The sequence below is a fragment of the Oryctolagus cuniculus genome, chromosome 9 (assembly GCF_964237555.1).
Source record: "Oryctolagus cuniculus chromosome 9, mOryCun1.1, whole genome shotgun sequence".
Taxonomy (NCBI): Eukaryota; Metazoa; Chordata; class Mammalia; order Lagomorpha; family Leporidae; genus Oryctolagus; species Oryctolagus cuniculus.
This window is the reverse complement of record NC_091440.1, coordinates 105,551,804-105,575,792: the sequence shown is the minus strand read 5'-3', so window position 1 is coordinate 105,575,792 and position 23,989 is coordinate 105,551,804. Positions and strand designations below refer to the sequence as shown.

The window sequence follows — 23,989 nt, the reverse complement described above, 5'->3', positions numbered from 1 at the left end:
CCAAGCACTGCCATAAAATTATCCACAGGGAAGTGAGATGGCTATCTTATTTCACCAAAACTCTTCCTGCATACAGCACAAAACAAGTAAAATTACTTTGTTACAGTTGCTAATGAAATACCTTTTGAGAAAGCTGTCATTTTTTCTTTCTTTACTATTTTTTCATTACCTTTTATTTTTCTCCTTTATAAGCACAGAATGCATGATTTCATTTAGGTATTGATTATCTCTGTTAAGCAAAAGAAAGACTTAATAAAAAAATAAATAAAACACCCTTCTCCAAGGACAGAGGTCAATCTAGGGACTCAAGTCCAGCGAGGCCACAATAACTGTTTCTTTGCAGCCTGGACCTCAAGTACCTGAATGGCCTAGGAACAAAATCTGCAAAGATGTTATTCTGCTACATCATCAAAACTTAGCTGCAATTTTATCACAATGAGTCTTAATGAGTCCCACATTCCAACACACTGGGGGCACGATTTCAGCTAATGGAAAACTTGTTTCCACAGTGAACCTTGACCATTCCGTCCTTCAATTCTTTCAGATCTACAATTAGGACATTTTTGAGACCTTACTTGTTGGCCAACTGAACTTCAAAGATTAAACGGAATGTTTAGCTTGCTTCAACAGGAACGACTGTGGACATACCGGAATGGCTGGAGGCTGGATGGACTGCGGGAAGCACGCTCCTCGGGTGAGTGCAGACATGCCCTCCAGAACTACTCCGCTGAGCCAGGGGGGCACACCAAGAACAAAGATGCTGCAGGTGCCAGGCCTTCATCTGTTCTGGAATTTTCAATAGCACAGAATAAATGATCTTCCCCACAGGTTGGCTCATGATGACTTAGACTGAGAACAAGAGACCTCCCCCATCTCTAAATGGGGATATAAGAGTCACAGGCAACAAATTTTTTTCAGGGTCCACTGAGTTTGAGCTGTCAGTTTAGTACTGAAAATGCAAGGTGGAGATGGGACACAAAAACCACAGAAACATGGGGCATACAGACGACCCAGACTGGCTACGCAAAGCTTTAATCACCACAGATCAAACAAACATATTCACATATCAAAAACGGCTCTAAATTCTTTATTATCATTACTAACAATACTGTATAAATGAAATTTTATGCAAATACAAAACCTTCTTGCTTGTAACTTAAAAGATTTATGAAACTTTTTATAAACCCATTTTTTTTTTTACCCTGAGGCTAATATCACCAAAATAAAAAACGAAAGTCATTACCAGCTGGAAATTATTCAACGCAGAGTTTTTAAAACTACTTATCATTAATCTGGAATGGCTTCCCTTCACTCTCCCACCCACACTAGGTGATGGCCAGAGGGAAAGAACGCAAACGGCTGTGTGTGTCCAATCTTCTTATATACCATCACATGATTCTCAACTCAATCTACTGATCAAAGCAAAGAAATACAATTGTAATATTAGGTTAACTCAACATTATTGTATTTTAAAACAGGTATCAAAATCAATTCTTTCCCATAAAGGGGTAACTAACCCACAGTACGAGCTCAGACAAGAGCAACGGCACACCACTTTCTCACAATGGCCACTGCAGTGCATTCTACTTCATATAAACCAAGTATGTGAGTAAGTTTCCACTGCCTTGCAAATACTTAACTCTGGGCTGCTAGTCACTTTGAGATAAGATCTGTGCCACATCTAAAAGAAAAGCAATTCTCAAATGTTACAAAAGTTATTCATGTGCTCAGAGAGGTATACATGTTAAATTGAAAGAAAGAAAAAAAGCCATGTTGAAGAGGGAACTTTTTTATATGTAAATAAGAAATAGAACAAAAAGATTTTTAAAATCTGAATTTCTAATTCTCCAACATTATTGCTTGCGAATGAGCCTAGAGCCATTGTCCTACCTCTCACAAGGTAGCCTATTGACACTGCCTCCAAATATTTTCATGCTGATCGCTGCATGTTTTTAAAATATGCTCTTTCTAAATATTCACAGCACTTGATCTAAACTGGCAGCTAGTCTGCACATCTGAGCCAAGAAATCCCTTGCCACTTTGTCTCAAAGTACCCTACAAGCAGTATCTTATGTACTATTTACCTTCCACTGCACAATTACAGGTATTCTGGATTGTAAAACAAGTTTTGGGGTATATAACACCTAAAGAATTACCATTCCTAATCCCATGATGCCTTCCCAATTCAAATGATTGAACAAAAAATACAGGCATGTATATATAAAGAATTGTTTTTTAGGAGTTAAGTTCCTAACTCAGTCAAAATGGGATGAGTTTAACAAAGAGAAAATCTAGTACTAGAAAGAGTAACAGAAAGGTTTTCTAGGGGCCGGCATTGTGACATAACAGGTTAAGCCACCGCCTGTGACAGCGGCATCCCATATAAGCACAGGTTCAAGTCCTAGGGCTCCACTTCTGATCCAGCTTCCTGCTATGGTCTGGGGAAGCAGCAAATGATGGCCCAGGTGCTTGGGCCCCTGCACCCAAAGGGGAGACTTCAAAGAAGCTCCTGGCTCCTAGCTTCAGAGAGGCCCAGCCTTGGCCATTGCAGCCATTTGGGCAGTGAACCAACAGATGGAAGACCTCCTCCCCCACCCCACCTCTCTTTTAAATAAATAAAATAAACATTAAAAAATTTTAATTAAAAAAAAGGCTTTCAGATACAAGCTTGATACCAGTGCCCTCTTTTTCATGTAGAATTATGGAAAATCAATGTGCAAAAGACTTTTTAACAATTATACAGCAATTCTCCATAGGATACTTGCATTAACTGTACAACATTCCTACTGAGCAGCTCTCTAGCCCCTGCTAGAAGACCATTAGATGCAGGAAGCTGTTCCAATATGATTTACTCTTCTTTATAAGAGAATAACAAAACAGATGGAACAAGTAAACAAATTTCCATAAATAAGATTATGCATTGTATCCAACTTTTCTAGATTTAGTAGTCAATTGCTACTCAAAAAAAGAATACTTGTTGCAAAGATTCTATGCTTTCTGCAATGATTTAAAATAGGGATGGGGCTGGCGCTGTGGTACACTGGGTTAAGCCATCATCTGCAGTGCAGGCATCCCGTATGGGTGCCAGTTCAAGTCCTGGCTGCTCCACTTCTGATCCAGCTCCCTGCTAATGTGCCTGGGAAAGCAGTGGAAGATGGCTCCTTGCACCCATGTGGGAGACCTGGATGAAGCTCCTGGTTCCTGCCTTTGGCCTGGCCCAGCCCTGGTTGTTGTAGCCATTTGGGGAGTGACCTAATGGATGAAGAGTTTTCTCTCTGTCTCTCTCTCTCTCTCTGTAATTCTGATTTTCAGATAAATAAATAATCTAAAATAAAAAAATAGGGAAATACAACTTAGTAATGTAAATTTTAAAAATCATTGTTGAATAACTGTGTGCTCTGGGGGAGCAAATAAAAACACTGTAGGGACTCCAAAACAAAGGGAAAATAAGTGTTTTGAATAAAAATTTCATTTTGAAGATGGAATAAACAGCTTTCACAGCCAGTCTTGCAGAATTCAAGAGCCCAGGTGGAGGAACAATAGGTTAGTTACAGTCTGCAGCAACTGTCAACTCAGAAGGAAGAGAGAAGAGGAGGCCATGAGCAAGTGTGAGGATGCAACCTGCTATTCTAAGGCAATGGGGCACCCGGCTTGTGTGGCAGCACTGCCAGTAATGTTGTTCTGATTTCTCTCCACCCACTCTGAGTGTTTCGGTTAAACCACACCTTCAGAAGACCAACAAAGCAACATGTTGACTGGCAGACAATGACACCAGAGTTCAGTCTACAAAGGATCAATTCCTCTAAAGGGACACACTTATGTCTGTATTTTTATGCTCTGAACATGAGTGTATGTGCTGTGTCTACATGAACTAAAATCACTTACCCTGACGACATTCATGTAAACTTTAATGACTCTAAATGACCATGTTAAGTGAGACTCAGCTGATTTCATTGTAAATAGGGTCATTTACTCCTAGGTGTTAAAATGACAATGATATCAATTTTTAACAGATAAGACTATGAATAATGGACAAAAACAAAACAGCAAAAACCAACCTTCAGTAAGTCTTTTTATATGGAGGCCACTTTTCATATCTGTTTCAAAAGTATCAGATAATTAACATTTAGTGGCTAGATGACAGAGGAGCAAATCTTCCTGCAAAAAAGAATAAAACTTCCTTGACCATTGAGATTTGGAAATGAAATCAATGAAAGTCTATCAAGTACTCAGGATAGATTTGGTTGGCATCAAAAACCACAAAGATCTTTGGGTTCCAGGTATCATCCACACAGCTGTCATATAAATTCACATAGCTCCCATCTTTGGAAGGAGGTCGCATGTATTTGGAGTCTCCGTTTATGTAATCTCCAATTAGCACTCGAGCAAGAAACATAGACTTATACGTTCTAAACAGATGCCGCTGTTGCAAGCTGACACCATGAATTTGGAATGTGTTTCCATGCTTTATGTCATCTTTGCAGAAGCGACTGGAGTAAGCGGCATCTCTAGCAAAATAGGTTCCTTAAACAAAAAGGACCAGAAAAAAAAAAAAAAGCCAAGATTATTCCCAAGAATATATTAAACACAAACAAAAACATTCTAATTGTCAGGAGACTAGTCAACATGGAATTGTAATAAAAATAGGTGTGGAATCTCCTCAACTGCAGCTCTCTCAAAGAGGAGGAGAAATCATCTGTGAACAGCTGCACTGCAGACTGCCACAGGGTAGATCTGCTGGTACGGGCCAGTCCTCACCACCGCCACCACCCCCACAGCCCCCCACCAAAAGGTAACAACCAGATTCTGTTTTCAAAAGAAATCTTACAAAGAAGCCAAATAAACAAAACAGATAAAAACTGCTGCGTGATTTAGAGTGTGGCAGGGCCTGAATTTTTACTGCTAGGACCCCCTTCCCATTTCTATTTCCTTCTACTGCTCTCCTTATCTGCTACTCCTGCCCAACACCCAGCAAGGCCCTGGAGAGCACAACTGGTACACTGCTTGTGTTGAGTCACCTCAGAGATAATTTCCAACCGCAGGAAACTCGATCTCTACGATTCACGGATATTACTCTAAGTAACTGAACCCCATGCCCAGGACCAGATTTCTAAGGGAGTGTAATGCTGGTCGCATGGGAACATTCCAAAAGAACGCCTAAATGTGAAAGCTCTATAAAGCAGCAGCAGATTCTCGTGCAACGGGGGACCTGAGCAATCGACAGTACTAAGGAAACACCTGTTCTAAAAATCTTTGGAAATGAATATTGATGGAACTTGGCTAACGCTTTTCTGACCCTCTTATTGTAAATAAATGGGATGGCCATTTCAGTAGTTAACTTCCTCCTCTGGCTGGAGGAAAGGGAACAGAGTAAGGGCCATCTCTTTTCGCCTCACCATGGGTAGTGTGCATAAATTAAAGTACTTGAACTTGTACATTAGAAATAAAGTGAGGTTGTCCTTCACTATTCCTTACAGCTTGTTAATACTGTTACTTATTTTCCAAAAAAAAAAAACAAAAAAAAAAAACAAAAAAAACAACACAGAAACACTAGTATCTGTATCAGTGCACAACATAATTAATTGTTTTGTCCTTCCCTTTTGCTGTAAAGTAGAGCAGGGCTTATACATGGGAATTAAATACAATGCAACAGTCTCCAATAGGGACATGCTACCCCACCTGGCCGCCTGGGGCTGGGGGAGCTCTGGCAGAGGTCTGAGAGTCCTCCTTGCATCTACACAAGTACGAAAGACTCGGGAACTCTGAGGGCTTAGAAACCAGCCAGGAACTTCTAACCTAATGCCCACCCAATCCCTGAAAGCAAAAAACAAGCAAATATCTCCAAAACGGGAAATTCCTAAGACTCAAATTGGACCTGGAATTCTTATCATTACCTTTTCCAAAGAGAGCACCATGTATACCATTTATTCTCCAATCAAAGTTATGAATGCAAATTGCTTCCACAAATTCACTGCTGGTACCATGAAATAGCATTTGTTCATTAATCTGAGGCACACCTCTCCTTTTCTTGAGCTGAGCCTTTTTCCTAAAACAACAACACAAATAGACAAGAAAGCACACAAAAAAATATACTATAAATGGCACATAATTTCTAAGGAGCAAAGTTCAAGAGAAATGGTGAAACAGAAAACATTGCTTTACTATAAACCAAAAGAAGGCAACGCAACTCCAGAAAAAGAAATAATTTCAAATGCTCTTGGACAAAAGAGCGTACATCATCTCATCAAAAAATTTTAGTCAACATTGAGACTTAAGGTTGGAAATTACACTCAAAACTATAGTTGTCCATTCCACAGCAAAGGTGATGGATTGACTTAACCAGTTAAACTATAAACGCCTGCAAATGAGACTACAAACTGTGAAATGAAACAAAGTTCACAGAGACTTTAGACAATGAATTCCTTGGGCAAGGGCCACATCTTATTCTACTCATCCCCAGACAGTGGGAAATGCTGGTTGAACTATCTGGAACAATATGGCTGCAAGGGACAGTAACTCATTCAGTTTAAGCCTCTTCCCAGTGGACAAACCCCTTCTAAGGCATAAAAGGATGACATTCAATGGCAGGACTGACAGTAACAGAAAAAACTGAAAACAACCCAAAAGTGTTTCTAGATCTTTATATTTTTATCTTCCACATTTATATTACAAATGTAAAAAGTAATGAATTATCCATGTGCATTAAAACAGTAATTCTTGAAAAATAATACTGGATGGAAAAATTATGCTACAAGAAAAGATATATATCTCAAATACTAGTATATAGGTATACATACCTAGATGGCAAAAAAGCATATATATACATGTATGTATAAAATATGGACAAGAAGGGCCACACCAATCTCAGAAGAAAGAAGGAAAGCAGGATGGGGCAGGGTAAACAACGCACCTGTAACTGCAATGTTTTGCATTTCTAAAAACAGGATGTGAATGTGAAGAGTATTAAGATGTTAAATCTGACAAGTAGATATGTGAGTGTGTTTAAACTATGTGCTACATTTTCATGTTTTAAATATTTCAGTGAAAAGATGATTTAAGACTAAACGCTCTCCTCATCACCCTGACAGCTATCCAATATCTGCTTCCAGAGTGTCAAAGACTCCCTCGCTGCCTTGCAAGGCGGCACAGCGTACGCGTGATCAGCTGCAGCTGTAAGGATGCACATCTCTCCCAACACAGGACCCGAATCTGCCCTCCCACGGGGGTCTCACTTATTCTCTCCTGAACACAGAACAATTCTAGTCACTCCTACATAAAACAACTCTACAGACAGCCAAAAATAACTATGGACACCCACCTAGACTTTCTTCTAGAGGTTAAATGGACAGCATTCCCTGAACAACCCTTGATACTGCATAGCTTCCAGGCCTTTCTCCTAGCTGGACAGTCTTTGGTTCACAAGAATCTGCTGGACACTTTTCTAGTTTATGAATGCTGGTAGGAAACAGAAACAGAGCCCTGATACCATCAGACAGCACCACCTCTACCAGCACCTCTATTTGTTTTGTAGCCATGGCATCAAGCTGCTTATATGAGTGTGTTGTCCATCAGATCTCAGAGTTTGCTGTACTTGCACAACTGATTTATAAACCCAAAGCTTACTGATTTCAGTCGAATTTTATGCTAGTAATTTAAAAAGTAAAAATGAAACAACACAGTAACTATCCATTTCAGATGGATGGACGGTATACACAACACACAGTTAGTGAATGCTCTGGCCTTTAATGAGGGAAATGCACCATGCAGTCTTTCTATGTGTACGCTTTCAACTACTGCATAGTCTTTTCAGATCATTAAGCAAGACATCAGAAAGGATGTGCATGAAGCAAACACCTACTTCAAAAGAAGAACACATATTCACTAACAAATTACACCAACTTCCTTTACAGAACTTAACGTACTATCTCATTTTTTTAAAACAATACACATGTGTCCCTTTAATAACTAAGAAAAAAATTCCTTTAAAAAATTAAAGATACTTATTTTAACCCAAATATTTGATAACACTTGTTTCAACCTTCCAAGGTCTGGATGCCTGCTTCACTCACACAACAAAGAAACTACACTTTCTGGTTAGGAATCTTTCCTCAGTGTGATAGGGAAGGCTGCTACATTCCTGATAAAAAACACTGAAGAACTCAAGAAGAAGGCACACAGGCCACTGAAGTCGCCCGCTGTGAAAGCCTTCTCACCTCAGCCTGTGGACTTCTCTCTGTACTAACATGGGCACACAGTTTTCCACCTCGTCTCTATCAGGACAAACTTTCAACTGCTGGATACAAACCAAGTTAGACTACAGAATATACCACTGTATCTGTACAGTGATCCCATGAGTTAGTTTGTCATTTGTGAATCCATACTGGTTTTTCTTCAAGTTTAAATATAAATATTCATATTACTCAAAGGCAGAGAGAGAAAAAGGGAGAGACAGGCAGAGGGAGACTCCCATCTGTTATTTCACTCCTCAAATGTCCACACTAGCCATGGCTGGTGAAGGACCAAAGCTAGGATCCAGGAACTCAATCTGGTCTCCCAAGTGGGTACTAGGGATCCAACTACTTGAGCTATCACATGCTACCTCCCAGAGTGCACTTAGCAGAAACCTGGAATTCGGAGTAGAGGTGAGACTTGAACCGAGGCACTCAGATGTGGGATGCAGGATCCCAAGTGGCATCTTTACTACTGTGCCAAATACCTCCCCGCCATTCCTTCTAATGTCAAGCTTCATGGTCTGTAATGATTAGAATTTACTCTGAAACTCAGGATGTTGTTACTACTTTGCAAGCACAGATTAAACTGAATACTGGTTTAACAAGTCTGTCAGATCCCATTAATGGACTGTGGGTTAGTTAACAGCCTGGAGGGTGGGCACAGCAGGCACTGAAAAGCAGCCTGGTTACTAGACTGGACAAAGCACACAAGAGCACACACCAGCTGACGGCAGAGCAAGGTGGGGTGCTTAAAGCTGTGCATCTCTGCAACACAGTTTATTCCGGTGCCCACTATAAAGGCACCCAAAAAATGAAGGCACTCAGACTCTAACTCAGATGTTCTAGAAAGGGTCAACTTGAACTTCAGGGCCTGTTGAAATTCAGTTAAAACTGCAAGAAAAGCTGTAGTGGACAACCACACTAAGTTCTTCCCAATCTTGCTGATCTGCCCAAACCCACATTCAAACTGATGAAAAGTGGCAGCTGCTTTTCAGGGGTCTCAAAGTCACCACCCCCACATAAGGGTTAGAGAACCAAAAGGCTCAACTGTCATGCCACAGCTCACAGCTCCACACTCCAGATTGAAGTCTGCCTAAGTTTAAAGCAGAGGGCCTCCATCCTAGCTGAACACAGGAACTACCTGCAGAACTCTGTAAAGCTAAAAAGTCAGGACACAGAGTTCTGACTCAAGAGCTCTGGAATGGGTGGCAGATACCGCAACTTGTTAAACGGCATCACAGAGGATTCTGAAACACAGCTGGGGTGCAGACTCTCCTCTAAGTCCACATCCTTACTGAGACAGCGGCTTTCACTGCTCTTACAGTGCCTTGTCCTTCCAAGCACTGGATCAATAAAACCATCCCCTATCCGCTCTTACATTTGTACTGCTGCAGTAAGTCACACAGCATGCCCACGGTTTCCACTACAAATGCACTTACTCCAGCTTCAGCTAAGCCTCAGTGTGACGGGAATCCTATGGTTCCCCAGGAACTCTCCTATTTCCCACAGTGGCCACTTCAAAGCTCCCCTTTCCATTCTTCCTTCCTCTCATCCCCTTGCCACTTCACTCTGCTAAGTAACTTCTCTTTTTATTTCACCAAGGAAACTCACGGGAGTAGGAAGGAGCTCCCTAACCCAATCCTCTCTGCATTCCCATCCTCTAGTTACCTATGAGCTTAACTGGACACCTGTCTACCTCCCTTCTGACATACGTAGCTGAATTCCATCCCATCACACCGTTTCAGAGGTCTTAACCCATCAGCTACCATGCCCTCTTTCTTCTACCTTTCAAACTCTCCTCTTTAATAGGCTCTTTCCAATCACAATATTATCTCCACGATTAGATTTAAAAAACCATAACACAACAAACAGAAACACACTCCAGACCACACATTGCTTATCTTCTCACAAGTCTTATCCTCCTCAATGCGAAGCTTCTAAGAAATAGTTTTCAACGTTTGCTGTACACAAAGCCACTACCAACACTGCTTGCAGCCAGGTTAACAATAATCTTTGCTGCAGGACTGGCGCTGTGACATAGCAGGTGAAGCTGCTGCCTGTAGCACCAGCATCCCATATGGGTGTCAGTTCGAGTCCTGGCTGCTCCACTTCTGATCCAGCGCTCTGCTGTGGCCTGGGAAAGCAGTGGAATATGGCCCAAATGGTTGGGCCCAGCACCCACATGGGATATCTGGAAGAAGCTCCTGGCTCCTGGCTTCAGATCAGCACAGCTCCAGCTATTGCCGCCAACTGAAGAGTCAACCAGCGGATGGAAGACCTCTCTCTCTCTCTCACTGCCTCTGCCTCTCTGTAACTCTGCTTTTCAAATAAATAAATAAATAAAATCTTAAAAAATAAATCTCTGCTTCGAATTCGCAAGTACTATACACACACACAATTTTTTTTTACTTGACATATCTTCAGTATGTGACCAGACAGATGACATCTATTTGTGTAAACGACTTTCTTCCCTTAACTCTGTAACTCAACATTTTAGGAGGGAACTTCAGAAAGTTCACGGAAAGTGGAATTAAAAATAATTTTATTTTGGTGCAAAAGCATTTTGAAATCCATGCATAGTTGTTTTTTTTTTTTCATAATACCCATTGTCCATGAACTTTCTGAAAATCCCTTATATGCATGGATTTCAAAATGTTGTGGGGGGGGGGCTGGGGCTGTGGCATAGCGGGTAAAGCCGCCACCTGCAGTGCTGGCATCACATATGGACCTGGGTTTGAGTCCTGGGTGTTCCACTTCTGAGTCAGCTCCCTCCTAATGTGCCTGGGAAAACAGTGAAAGATGGCCCAAGTCCTTGGGTCCCTGCAGCTGCATGGGAAACCAGAAGAGGCTCCTGGCTCCTAGCTTTGGATCGGCCCAGCTCCAGCAGCTACGGCCATTTGGAGAGTGAACCAGTGGATAGAAGACCTCTCTCTCTCTCTCTGCCTCTGCCTCTCTGTAACTCTGCCTTTCAAATAAGCTCCAGCAGGGAACTGGATTGGAAGAGGAACAGCCAGGACTCGAACCGATGCCCATATGGGATACTGGCACTGCAGGCAGAGGCTTAATCTTCTATGCCACAGCACCAGCCCCAACAAATAATTTTTTAAATTAAAAATAAATAAATGTATTTTTAACTTCCATTTTCCCTGAAATTTTCCTTCATAGTGGTTTTCTTTCACTTTCTGTGGCTGTCACTGCTGTTTCTCCTTGGGTTTTTCTTCGGCTCATCCCTTCCAGAGTTTGGTCCTTGGCCCTCTTCATTATCTACATGCACTGTAAGCAGGTGGATTCATCTTATTCAGTCCTATAATTTCCTTTTTTTCTTATTTTTCCTATAATTTATATAATCCTGTATTTTCTAACAATCCTAAAGCCTTCCTTTCTAATCTTTACCACCCTCACAAGCTCCTAACCTGTATAACAAAGGATCTTCAAAAAGTTCATGGAGGGGCCGGCCCTGTGGCGCAGCGGGTTAACGCCCTGGCCTGAAGCACCAGCATCCCACATGGGCGCCAGTTCTAGTCCTGGCTGCTCCTCTTCCGATCCCGCTCTCTGCTACAGCCTGGGAAAGCAGTAGAAGATGGCCCAAGTCTTTGGACCCCTGCACCCACGTGGGAGACCCGGAAGAAGCTCCTGGCTCCTGGCTTTGGATCGGTGCAGCTCCAGCCATTGAGGCCATCTGGGGAGTGAACCAGTGGATGAAGACCTCTCTCTCTGTCTCTACCTCTCTCTGTAACTCTGTCTTTCAAATAAATAAAAATAAAAGTTCATGGAGAATGCATATTATAAAAAATTATACACAAATTTAAAAATTTTTGCATCAAAATAAAATTATCTTTTAATTCTATTTTTCCATGAACTTGTGAATTAACTGCTATTTAACAGCTCCTCCTCCTCCCATTATCTCTAGACCAGGACCTGCTCCTACACATATTCCTCTAGTCAGTTACAACAAACAAGCCAGAAGCTTGGGAGTTAGGATTCCCTCTCCCTTATCCACCCATACACATTAAATCAAGCACCAGGCCGTGTCATTCGACATCTCTAATATCTCAAAGCTATCCTCTTTGCTCTACTGCAGCAGCTACTTCGGTTCAGGTCATTCAGTGTGTCTCAGTTTAATTACTGAACTGATGTCCAAAACTGGCCTCTTGGGGCCAGTGCTGTGGCGCAGTGAGTTGACTCCCTGACCTGAGGTGCCAGCATATGGGCACTGGTTTGAGACCCGGCTGCTCCACTTCCAGTCTAGCTCTCTGCTGTGGCCTGGGAAAGCAGTGGAGGATGGCTCAGGTCCTTGAGGCCCTGCGCCCGCATGAGAGACCCAGGAGAGGCTCCTGGTTCCTGGCTTCATAACGGCTCAGCTCCAGCCATTGCAGCCAACTGGGGAATGAACCATCGGATGGAAGACCTCTCTCTCTCTCTGCCTCTTCTCTCTCTGTGTAACTCTGACTTTCAAATAAATAAATAAACCTTAAAAAAAAAAAAAAAAAAAAAAAAAAGCTGGCCTCTTGTTTTAAGCTGTGGTCCCTTTAAGTCAGACCTTAGCACAACTCATATTTTGGGCCAGATAATTTTTTGTTGTAGAAGTTGTCTTGTGCACTGAAAGATGTTTAGCAATCCTGGCCTCTACCCAGTAGATGCCAAGAGCACCTCTCAACCCTACCAGGTGATAAGCAAAATGTCATCAGTTATTATCAAATGTTCCCTTTTTGGGCACAATCACCCCAGGAGAGAATCGCTACCTTAAATCTCTTCTCCACAATATAACCAGATGAATGGGTTTTCTAAAATGTAAATCAGATCCATCTCTCTCTTGCTTAAAGTCCTACAATGGCTTTCTACAATCCCAGGAGAAAGCCCAAACCCCTTAAATTCAGTTTACACAGGCCTGCATGGTCTGGGCCCTGCTAATGCTCTAATTTCAATTCCAGATCAATTCATTCCAACCAAGGATTCTGAAGAAAATCACACGACCACTCCAGATATTCTGCTACACATTCCTGCATACTCTTGACAATTCAGCTTCCTGCTGCTGTGCACTCTGGGAAGCAGCAGGTGATAGCTCTAGACCTTGGGCCCCTGCCATTCACATGGGATACCCGGATGGAGGTTAGGTTCTTGGCTTTGGCCCGGTCCAGCTCCAGCTGTTGCAGGCATTTCAAGAGTGTACCAGTGGATGAAAAGACTCTCACCTTCTCTCTCTGCCTTTCCAATGAAGTGAAAATAAAGAACAGTTTAAATGAATTATGGGTATATCAGATCATTTTAGAAAAACATACTTTGTTCACTGAGAATAAGATCAGTGGAGACAGAGGCATCTATCTTCATGTAAGGGACTCGTTTCTTAAACAAGACCTGAATAAAACTGTCTAGACTCAGTCAAACTCAGCTGTCAAAAGTAAAAGGTGGCTTAATCCAAAGACTCAAGACTATAAAGAACACAAGCAGAAAGCCCCTTGTTTTAGCACACACTATAATGAGAATAAATCACAGAATGCACTCAGGACATATAAACCAGTCAGGGACTCCACACACCGTTATCAAACAAAAGCCAGCCTGATTCTCATGGGTGTGAAAGTGGAGGAGTCCTAGTTTGGGATTTGTTTGAAAATACCTCAGCAACAGCAATAACCACCACAGCGATGGCCTGCGTATGGTGGACAGTGATAAACGTTGAATCAGAATGATGGGTATGTGGGTTCATTAGATTAGACTCTTCGCTTTAATGTCTGCTTGAAATTTTTCTGAATAAAAACTTTAAAAAGTCAGTTTTTATTAAAAATATTAAAATCAAACCCCACCCACACGTATTACTTCCAAATATGTCAGAGAGCCATTTATTTTAAGTAATTAAAGTATATAAAGCCATTTATTTTAAGTAATATAAAGTATATAGTACAACAGGCTAATTTGGACAGCATCTCTGTTATCTGGGATGGGCTTGCGTTTAGGTTAAGTACAGAGAGTAATCCACTGGGTCATTTCCAACCTAAACATGGTAACAGACTGAGTTTTAAATCTACACCATAACCTTTGGGCTAGGCAGGAAATCTGAAGGTACATTTTAAGTGTTCTTTAACACAAAATAAGCAAACGGCTACAAGCGAAACAGTGCAATTGTTAAAAATACGAAACAAACAAAAAAATTCAAGCAAAACAAATGCTTCCAGAGATGTCTTATTCAACCTAACTGGAAGGAGAGAGCTGCTCGCCTCGCAACTCTGCAAGCAAAGCCTGGCTTTTCCTTACAAAGCAGCTCTCTCCCATTCCCTGAGAACGCTGCAGCACAGTGCTGAGACCAGGTGCAGAGAAACACAGCCGCCTGCAGCACTGAAAACGAATACCTTTCAACATCCACGCTGCACCACTGAACCATGCTAAGACCACAAGCAGCTCAGAGGCAAGGAGAAGAGTCAGAGAAGTCGCCTCACCTGCAGAAGAACTCCCACAAGTCTAGATTCTGAATTCTCTGGATTCTTTTAATTCGGTTGCGATCCATTGTTTTCCCAAAGAGGTTAGCAACTTCATTATATTCATGTGTTTGGTTGTGCAGAGAAATAAGCTGGAAAAGGAATTTTGCACAGCTTTACTACAGCCTTTTCCAGTTTCCTCCACAGTACAGATGGTCAGTGCAGTGCTTACCTGATACGGGACTTCAGTATTCACGTTCTCCCAGTGTGTGGGCATAGGGATGGCTTCATTTTCACAGATGTAACTTCAAACAGCAAAGATAAAACAAATATTAGAAGCCAACTACAATTATTATCAGTGAGTCAGCCCTTCCTCCTAAGCTGATTGCTCATGTTCAGGGTATTATGACAAATGCAATAAACTGTAGCCCTTGGTTTCTTTATTTTAAAATATTTATTGAATTTCTACTGGATACTACTTTTTAGAAGCTGGACTGCTAACTTTAATGAAAAATATCCAATACTATATACCATCAAATTTTCAAAAACAGCTGTTTAGTTCTATCTTGATTTTTTAAAAATTTCTTTAAAATGTAAGGAAGATTTTAGGCAAAGAAAATCACTAAGAAGACAACCAAACTTCCTATTAAAAGAGAGAAGCCGAAAGTCTTATTTATACTTACTTATATTTTTACTTATATTGCATATTTAATAAAATCAAGACTCCTCAGCCATACATTTGATATCCTCCAAGATCTAATTCAAAATTAAATCTTTTTCTGTTTATTGTCTACTATTCTTCTAGATATGCTGTCTACAGTTAATTCACTTAATGCAGTTAGCGAATCTGAAAAACCATGAAACATGTTCAAGCCACTGGATGTGGCCACAGAAGAAGACACCGACACTGGGAGACGGAATAGTGAAAGGCTGATCCTGACACAGGTCTCCCCGGCCCCTGCCATCTCAGGCTTCCTGGAAGAAATGAAGAAATCTGAAACCTAGCTTTAGTTTACTTTTTCTAAACTCATCTTAGTTTTTGAAGAAATCAACATATGACTAAAATGAATGTGAATAAAGAGATGTGCCGACTCTCCCTTCTGTTCCAATGCTTGGCCTGTCCAACTCTTACTTCTTACCTAGACTACAGTACTCACTGCTTTTAGTCTCTTGGGTAATCTTTCAGAACTTCTTTAGGTGAAGTTTTCTGCCCACACAAATGGTATCATCATGTATACATATTCTGTGCCTGGTTTTATTTTACTTAGTATATTCTATGAGAACGTTCCCTATAGTATAAAAAGGAGCCCCATCCCTAAGGTCTCTGATGCAGATTTTATCAGGCCCCAGTCTCTCTCCCTTAGATTGCAACTCCTCTGTGGTGATTTCAAGTCAACTCCTTACTAAAGATTAGCTCAGTGGCCAGTGCTGTGGTGTAGCGGGTAAAACCACCAACTGTGGTGCCGGCATCCCACATGGGAGCTTGTTCCAGACCCAGCTGCTCCACTTCCAATCCAGCTCTCTGCTATGGCCTGAGAAGGCAGAAGATGGCCCAAGTCCTTGGGCCCCTGCACCCACATGGGAGACCCAGAAGAAGCTTCTGGCTTTGGACTGGTGCAGCTCTGGCCATTGTGGCCATCTGGGGAGTGAACCAGCAGATGGAAGACCTCTCTCTCTCTCTCTCTCTCTCTCTCTCTATGTGTAACTGTGACTTTCAAGTAAAATAAATAAATCTTTAAAAAAAAATTAGCTCATTAAATTAAGTGTACAAGGGTCAGCCTTTCAAGGACTCCAGACTGCAAAACTCAGAATTTAATTGTCTGTTCAGTAACTAATATAATACTACTGCTAGACCCTACTTTGAGTTGTACAGGAACTTTAAGCCCTAATCAAATAAAGCAATAACCAATCTACCCAAGAAGGGCCAAAGCCTACTCTGCATCACAGTATTTTCAGAAGAACACACAAGCCATCTATTGCTGACCAATCCAAGGAAGGTCCCAAGAACCAGGGATCAACCAGAGGCCCACACTCTAACTGAACATGTGTTGCTCAACCTCCATTTGAATCTGTAAGATCCACCGCTCTTGTTCCCTCAAGGAGTCAGGGAATTAAGCCACAGCTGCTCAACTCCTTGCTCTGAGAACTGCAGAAAGACCCTCCTACTTTCTTCCCCCACACTTGTGTCAATAATTGGCTTGCTAAGTGCCAGGCAAATGGACCCAATTTTGGGGGTTCTTTGGCTATTCCTCTAACCAGATTTGGGGGAGCACTGTAACAGGTACATAGAAAGTATCCTCATTTCCAGAGCCTACAACAGAGCCTGGTAAACACTTAATAAATAAAAGCTGAATGAAAGAATGCATCCTATTTCATAAGCACTTAGAATTCCATTGTATAGATATACCATAATTTAGCCAGACCACTATGGATGAGATTTAGCTTGTATTCAACTACTTGTTACTGTGTAAAGAATGCTGAAAAAAAAGCTTGCCCATTTGTCATTTTACAGGTCTCCATTAGTTCACCTGTAGAATAACATCTTTAAAATGAAATTTCTGGATCAAAGCACCTATGTATCACCATTCTGACAGATACTTCCCAAATGCTGTCCTTGAAGGTTAGACAACTGACATCCTCACTGGGAGTACAGAGAATGTCTAATTTCCAACAACCTCTCCATAAAGGCACGTTATCAAACTCGAGTTTCTGTTAACCTAATAGTAAGAAACAGTCTGGTGTTAATTTGCATTTCTTAATTATGAGTATGAACTATTCAAATTCTCTGCCCTAGAGTCCTACAAGTACTTCCTGTACTACAGTGATTAGCACTTCAACTGTAATAATGAATACAAACATATTCTCAACATTTTCTCACTTTGCATAAAGTATCTTTTGGCTATGGAAAAAAACTTCTTATGTAACCCATATCTTTAATTAACTCCTTGCCAAGAGGCAGTAGGTATCTTTGCCTTGCATGTAACAAAGGCTCAATCTGGTACAGCAATAAAGATTTCTCTGTCAGCATCTACCGACCTCCACCTCTCTGTTTACCCTAACTATTCTTCCTTTTTGGTTATTATCTGTGTATTGCCCTCTACTCTGTTTAATTATTCCCTTTCCTGTGTTCCTTCTATGCTTGTACATTTAGTCTAGGACAGAAAAAAGTGCTTCACCCCATCCTGTGCCTCTTCCCCATACCAAAGGCATATCAGATATAACAACACACAATTACAATACCATTTTCCATTATTATGTCTTATTTTTCTCCCAGATTACATATCCTTTTGAAGGTAAGTAATTTTTTTACTATACTCCTTGCACTGAAGAATGTGGCTATGATGTAGCTAGTAAGAAAAGAATATCCTTTGTGTTCCACTGAAGTCCTAGAGCATTCACTATGTAATTATTTGGATAATTTTAAAATAATGATGCTAAAATATAAGCCAAGTTCTGAGAAACAAAATGATAGATACTTAAAAATATTTTTTTCTTTAATCCTTTCAAAATATCTTCTTGGAATGAACAAATGGGCATTCCCTACAATTCACATGTTACCTTTGTTTTTTGGTTTTTTTTTTTTTTTTTTTTTTTTTTTTGCCAGTTTCCTTTTAAATTCTTTGAGCAGAAGGAATTTCAATATTTGCCTGAGGAATCATTGCAGAATATAGGAATTATTGCTAAGATTTTTTCCTTCAATTCCATTCACATGAATAGCAAATATTAGTTTTCTTCTGGCATTTATATTTCCTTTTCTCAGTCTAAGCTTCCAGAGAGAGCAAACAGGAAACTTTATAACTCAGATCCAGGGAAGACAAAACTATACTCTTGTCTCACAGTGCTACCATCTTCTTTAGGTCTCCTTTAGTTACTACAGATTCAAAAGCATGTGCAGTGGTTGCTCTATGGGGATCAAGGGAGGTGTAGAAAAGTGGGCCATTACCTGGGATTTATGGTCCAGATAATTGGATGATTCTATGAAAGTCTTTTCAAGTGAACAATTCAAACTTACCTCAGTGGGTTATTTTAAGGATTTATGGCAGAGACCATTAGGTAATTACCATGCAAACCGTTCTGAAGAATTAAAAAATATAAACATACAAGGAGAAAGAAAAAGAGTATCAGGAAAGGAAATATTGACAGGAAATAATAATGTTGCTATTTCATCAACAAATGAGAGATTCAATATTTACAAGACCAAGGTTAAGATCACTGAATGCCCACCCCTATTCTCTTTACAATACCTGAAAGCACTGATAGAAAAGGGAGCTCTTTTTATTAAGCGCTGTTTTCCAGTGGTGAGATTCATTTGCTTCATTTCTGTACACAAGGACAAAGATATCAGATAAGCCACAGGAATGTTAGCAGCCACACCATGAGGTGAGCAGGACACACGGAGCTTTGAGAGTAACTGACTCTAAGGATTCTGTACCATCCATCTATGTATCATGTCACAGAGGTGCTCTCCAGGGGGCACAGCTTCACTGCTCGATCCAAGGTCACATAGGAACATGCTAATTCCACATACTATCCAGCATGCAGGGAATATTCACTTCTGCATCAGTCAGGTTAAACTGAAAGCAGAACAGGAGAGTTCTAAACCTAGGGAAGTTCAGGATTCTAGATAGAAATGACAGTACTAAGTCCTCTAGTTGGTTTATTACGCAGAAAAACATATTTTGATTTCTCTAAACTTTTTGAAAAAATAAAAAACACATCATTCTTAGAAAACTCGCAGAACTCACAGACTTTCAAATATCTGAACATTTCTTGCCTTCTCTTTAAACTGTATGCTTGAACCCAACAGACAAGCTGGCTAGACCCAACACCTACTTATATACAAGATTCTAGGTGTAAGATTAACCACAAGTATCACTTTTGCTTTCATACATGCCTTAGCCGTATCAGTACTGACTAGGTCTGGTTCTTCCATTTCTTCATTCCCACAAAGTTAAGTAGTAAGTCTTAATGTAAGATTCTGGCCAGTTTATCTCATTTATTTACCATCATTCCATTCCAAAATAAAGGGGTTCACTCATCCAGGCAAATGCTGGTATGAAGTGTGTTCTGCTCTTTCTGTATTCTCTAAGACTCTGAACACAAAGGGGCTACTACAGGCAAGACCTGTGGTGTCACCTTCTTCAACCACCTTCTTTTAAATTTGCTTTTTAACCATTTTTATAGTGAGAACCTGTGTTGGCTAGAGGCCAAATGGCTGAGGCAAATAAATTTGCAAACAGCATATGTGAAATGCTAATATTTACACCTTTTAATCTGCTTCATTACACACAGGGTTGGGAAATTTGGATTACTAATATATATGACTTCTATTCTTTGATAATGACATATTCTAATAAACTGTATTTTCTGACTGGAAATTTCCACAAAGTGCAGTTTCTTTCAGAAACGTGTGGCTTGTGGAACGACCTATCAGCTGCTTTGACAAACTTCATCATCTACATGAAGCCTGAAGTCCAACACGTATTATTCTGCTTCAGTACTGCTTCCGAAACAGCATTTGCACAAGAGACTAAAACGTCTACCTAACACCTTCCACCTAGGTAACAGCAGAGAGACCAGTGCCGGCACTCCCTGAATGGCAGCATATTTGCCTAATGTTGTTAAAAAAGAAAAAAGTCATAGTTATTCAAGAGTAAGAATCCAATAGCTTTAACTCTTAACAGCAGCAACAACAAAAAGCAGGAACAACAACTTTGGTGGGATGGCACACGTGAGATATTTGGTTGTATCAATCCCTTACTGGGCAAATCTCCTTTACCTTGGTTCATCCACAGAAATATCTTAAGGTTTTACCAACTTGCCCAACCACAAAACATTATTAACACTGCCATAAAGGCACTCATGGAAACTGAGCAAGAATAGGTAGAGAGACAACGAAGCTGTATAGCAATCAAAGTACACACTCATCAGCAATCTTCCACCATCCAGGTCTTGTCTGCCTCTGAGCACTCAACAGTGAAACCTAAGAGGCTGAATCCAATAAGCTTTTTCATGGAATACCAAAAACATGCCCATTTATCATGAATAAAATCCAAAGTGGGGCCAATGGGCAGACAAGCTGGCTAATCTGTGAAAGAGCCAATGAAAGTAGAAAATGGCAGAAGCCTTTTCCATTGAAGAAACAGTTTTAAGGCAAACACACCAAGAGGAGGGTCATTCAGCTAAACCTGGTCTTGACCTATTGTGAGGCATTTATGAGTTTCTCACTTAACATCTCAGTTCGATCTTTAAAATTAAAAGGTTCCTACCTATTTCAGAAGACTAATGTGATGATGAATAAAACAACAGCTATAAGTGTTTGCAGTCCCTAGAAGACAAGCATTACATGAACTCAAAATATATGACAGTCTCCACATACATCAATACAATGAAGTATATACACATGCCTTAACAAAAGGCAATGTTGGTCAAGAAGATTTTAACTCCTGGGTTTTTCTAAAGGGATTTTTGTGAACAAAAAGGATTTACTTCACTGTTTTCAAATATATCATCTAATCTTGAACTTCAGAGCTTTTTTAGTAGATTTTACCATACCAATATACTAAAAACACACAACTATTAGGGAAAAAAACATACCTGCAAAGTCTATCTTGTAGCTGAATTTGGAAGTAGTAAAAGAAATGGAGCCACAAGGATTTGTTTTGAAGCTTTTTTCGATATCTTCACTGCTAACTGAACACTGAATGTTGGTATCCGGCTTTAAGACAAACCAGAAAGTTTTATTTACCAGCTGTTCACATTAATGACCTGGCCACAGAGGTGGTATTGTGGTCACAGAAACAGGGAATGGACGGAGGAGGGAAACTTACTGATCACCTTTTCTAGTCCCTAGCATTTAGGGAGGATCAGCATACTGAAAATCATTTATGGATTTCCAGTGAAGAAACAACCAGTTATAGTCCCTTTGTTCAAATTATTATACTTTTTACAAAATATTCTAAAAACCATGCTTTCTGAGTGGCTCAAATTAAATTAAATTTTCTTTTAAATAGCTCGGTGAGGCTCAAAAAAAAAAAAAAAAAAAAAAGACTGCAGGTTTTTGCATATGGGTTCAAATCTGAGCTTAACCATCTGAGTGACCCTGGACAAATGATGTTAACTTCCCTGAGCCTCACTTTCTTTGATGGGTAAGACAGTGTTAACACCTGCTTCAGAGTTGCTGTGAGGATGAAGGAGAAAGTCTACATATGAAACCTAACATAATACCTAGAGTGTAGAAGGTGTTGACTATGAACTTGACCTTCCTGCTCTCTTTGTCCACCAAATCAAACTTGGAGTTGCTCAGACATACTGACACCAAGCAACTCTCAGTCACATTTACCCTCTGGACACACAGTGACCATGCTGTTTATCTAAATAAACTTACTCTGAAAACTGGGGAAAAGAAAAGGAAAAGGACTAGACAAATTTCTAACTTTTCTCTTAGTTATGCTACTTGACTTCCTTAAGGTTTGATTTCTTCCAAGTTCTGCACTCTTCTTATGCACTGTACAAGGGGTTCTCAAAAAGTTTACGGGAAAATGCTAATATGAAAAAACTACATGTGGATTTCAAAATGTATATACCCCAAACAATTTAAATTGTATTTTTCACAAACTTTGAAGTCCCTTCATATAATTCAGCAAGATGATACTAAGTGAACCTAAACCCCTCCTGCTAAATTCAAGGGAAGAAGATACCTGAAACATGTGCCACTTCCCACACTCTGCCAAGTAAAACCAGCCCCACTGTGTATCTGATGTGTCCATGTCATCCATTTCACTGTCCATTGTTTTGGGAAAGAATTCTTCTGCTTTGTGAAACATCTCCTGAAAAGTCAGAGAGGGGTGGTGGACGAAATAATCTCATTAATAATTACGGTACTTTCTAAACATCACTTTACTTCTTTATAAACAACCATATTCCAAGCGTCTTTCTCACACTGACACTCTAAAAACAGCATTCTAAATTCTATTGGCTCTGAAGAAAAACATTTTAAAATGCCAAGTATCACTACTTTAACAAATCAGGCAAATAATAATCACATTAGGTAAAACATATCAGTGCCCACTGAAATACTTTAAGTACATGATATCCACATCTACATGCACACCAGGTTTTCAGTATATCCCAAGGAATTTCTATTTTATCATATGTTCACTAACAGTTAAGATCAAATGCAAATGATTTTTGTTCTAAAGTCATTATTTCATTTAATGGCATGGGAAGAGGCTATATGTAAAAAATATGATCTTGAGTACAAAGTTATAAAAATAGAAATAGTTTGATCCAATTTTGATGAAAATAAATCTATATTTACCCATATGAATGTATATGTGTATGTGTGTATATACACATATATGTTTACAGACACATAAATAAAAAAAGTCTGGCTGCATGTACAACCATTTGCCAGAATGCTTGCTAAGTTTTAAAATAATACCAGCTAGTCCTCACATGGCTCTTACTTGGTGCTAAGTGCGGTTCTCAATACTCTGCAGACAATCATTCATTTAGGCCTCACAACCACCTATATAAGACAGGCACTATTATTATTCCAAATTCATAAATGAGGAAACTGGAAGCAGAAAGGTCATACAATGGGGAGCCAAGATTCAAAACCAGTCTGGTTCCAGGGTCTGTGCACTTGACCAATACTGCCTTATACTTCATTATCAAGTATTGATTATAATTTTAACTATACCAATTAAGTCACATACACAATACCTTTGAAAAGTTTTTAAATACTCATAGGTGGATATTTTGATGAAGAAGTCACTAGAAACTGAACAAAGAGGCTAGTCAAGGAAGATTAAACTTTATATGGAATGCGCCTTCCTATCCTTATTCTTTCAGTGCACTAAAATTATTCATTTAAATCTGCACAACTAATAGATGAGAACATTGTCCTTGTAAAAACTCACAACATTCATGATAAAGCTGAAGACCTTTCTGATCATCACTTCCATCTCTGAGACCTCTCACCTGCCTTCTCTCCAAGGTTGGCCAATGCTATCAATTTACCATATACCTTTTAGACCTTGTCTAGGCCATGGGTCCCTCCCTACAAAATGGAAAATTAAAGGTTGCCTCCTCATCTGGATGTTATTAGAACAACAATGAAATAATGTAGGAAAGTATCAAGTACAGTACCTGACTGAGCTCAATGAATGGGCCTTGTTATCTTTTTAAATTTTATTCATGTTTGGAAACTCTCTCCAAGGAATATTTATTATTATTTTCTGGTTTTTATTTCTTCATGTTTTAAAGTTGATTGGCTGCTAAGAAATGAAAAACAGAACACCCTAGGATCAAGAACTTCAGGTTCAGGATTCCCTATTTACTTTA

General features: G+C 40.0%; 2 protein-coding genes across 32 annotated transcripts in view; both read right to left on the bottom strand.

The window, feature by feature from the left end:
• The window catches only part of CRACR2A (calcium release activated channel regulator 2A), a 212,075-nt gene extending 207,881 nt beyond the window's left edge, over positions 1 to 4,194 (bottom strand). For 5 of the 6 annotated variants that reach the window (XR_011378673.1, XR_007921043.2, XM_051850218.2 and 2 more), the window contains exon 1: positions 649 to 3,916. Coding sequence is in view for 4 of the 6 variants with exons in the window: in XM_051850218.2 (XP_051706178.2) it covers positions 649 to 708 (60 nt within the window). In the remaining 2 variants the exon portion in view is untranslated. Of the gene's footprint in view, positions 1 to 648; positions 3,917 to 4,058 lie in introns of those variants that run through there. The other variant, XM_051850217.2, reaches the window with a different exon arrangement.
• The window catches only part of PARP11 (poly(ADP-ribose) polymerase family member 11), a 57,680-nt gene continuing 37,750 nt past the window's right edge, over positions 4,060 to 23,989 (bottom strand). For 9 of the 26 annotated variants that reach the window (XM_051850220.2, XM_070048430.1, XM_008259681.4 and 6 more), the window contains 7 exons: positions 22,342 to 22,470; positions 21,239 to 21,359; positions 18,886 to 18,961; positions 14,874 to 14,946; positions 14,663 to 14,793; positions 5,895 to 6,046; positions 4,060 to 4,524 (listed from right to left, as the gene is read on the bottom strand). In XM_051850220.2, coding sequence (XP_051706180.2) covers positions 4,208 to 4,524; positions 5,895 to 6,046; positions 14,663 to 14,793; positions 14,874 to 14,946; positions 18,886 to 18,961; positions 21,239 to 21,359; positions 22,342 to 22,470 — 999 coding nt within the window. In that variant the 3' untranslated portion in view covers positions 4,060 to 4,207. Of the gene's footprint in view, positions 4,525 to 5,894; positions 6,047 to 14,662; positions 14,794 to 14,873; positions 14,947 to 18,885; positions 18,962 to 21,238; positions 21,360 to 22,341; positions 22,471 to 23,109; positions 23,172 to 23,565; positions 23,737 to 23,794; positions 23,923 to 23,989 lie in introns of those variants that run through there. The other 17 variants (XM_051850223.2, XM_017343384.3, XM_070048437.1 and 14 more) reach the window with 9 other exon arrangements.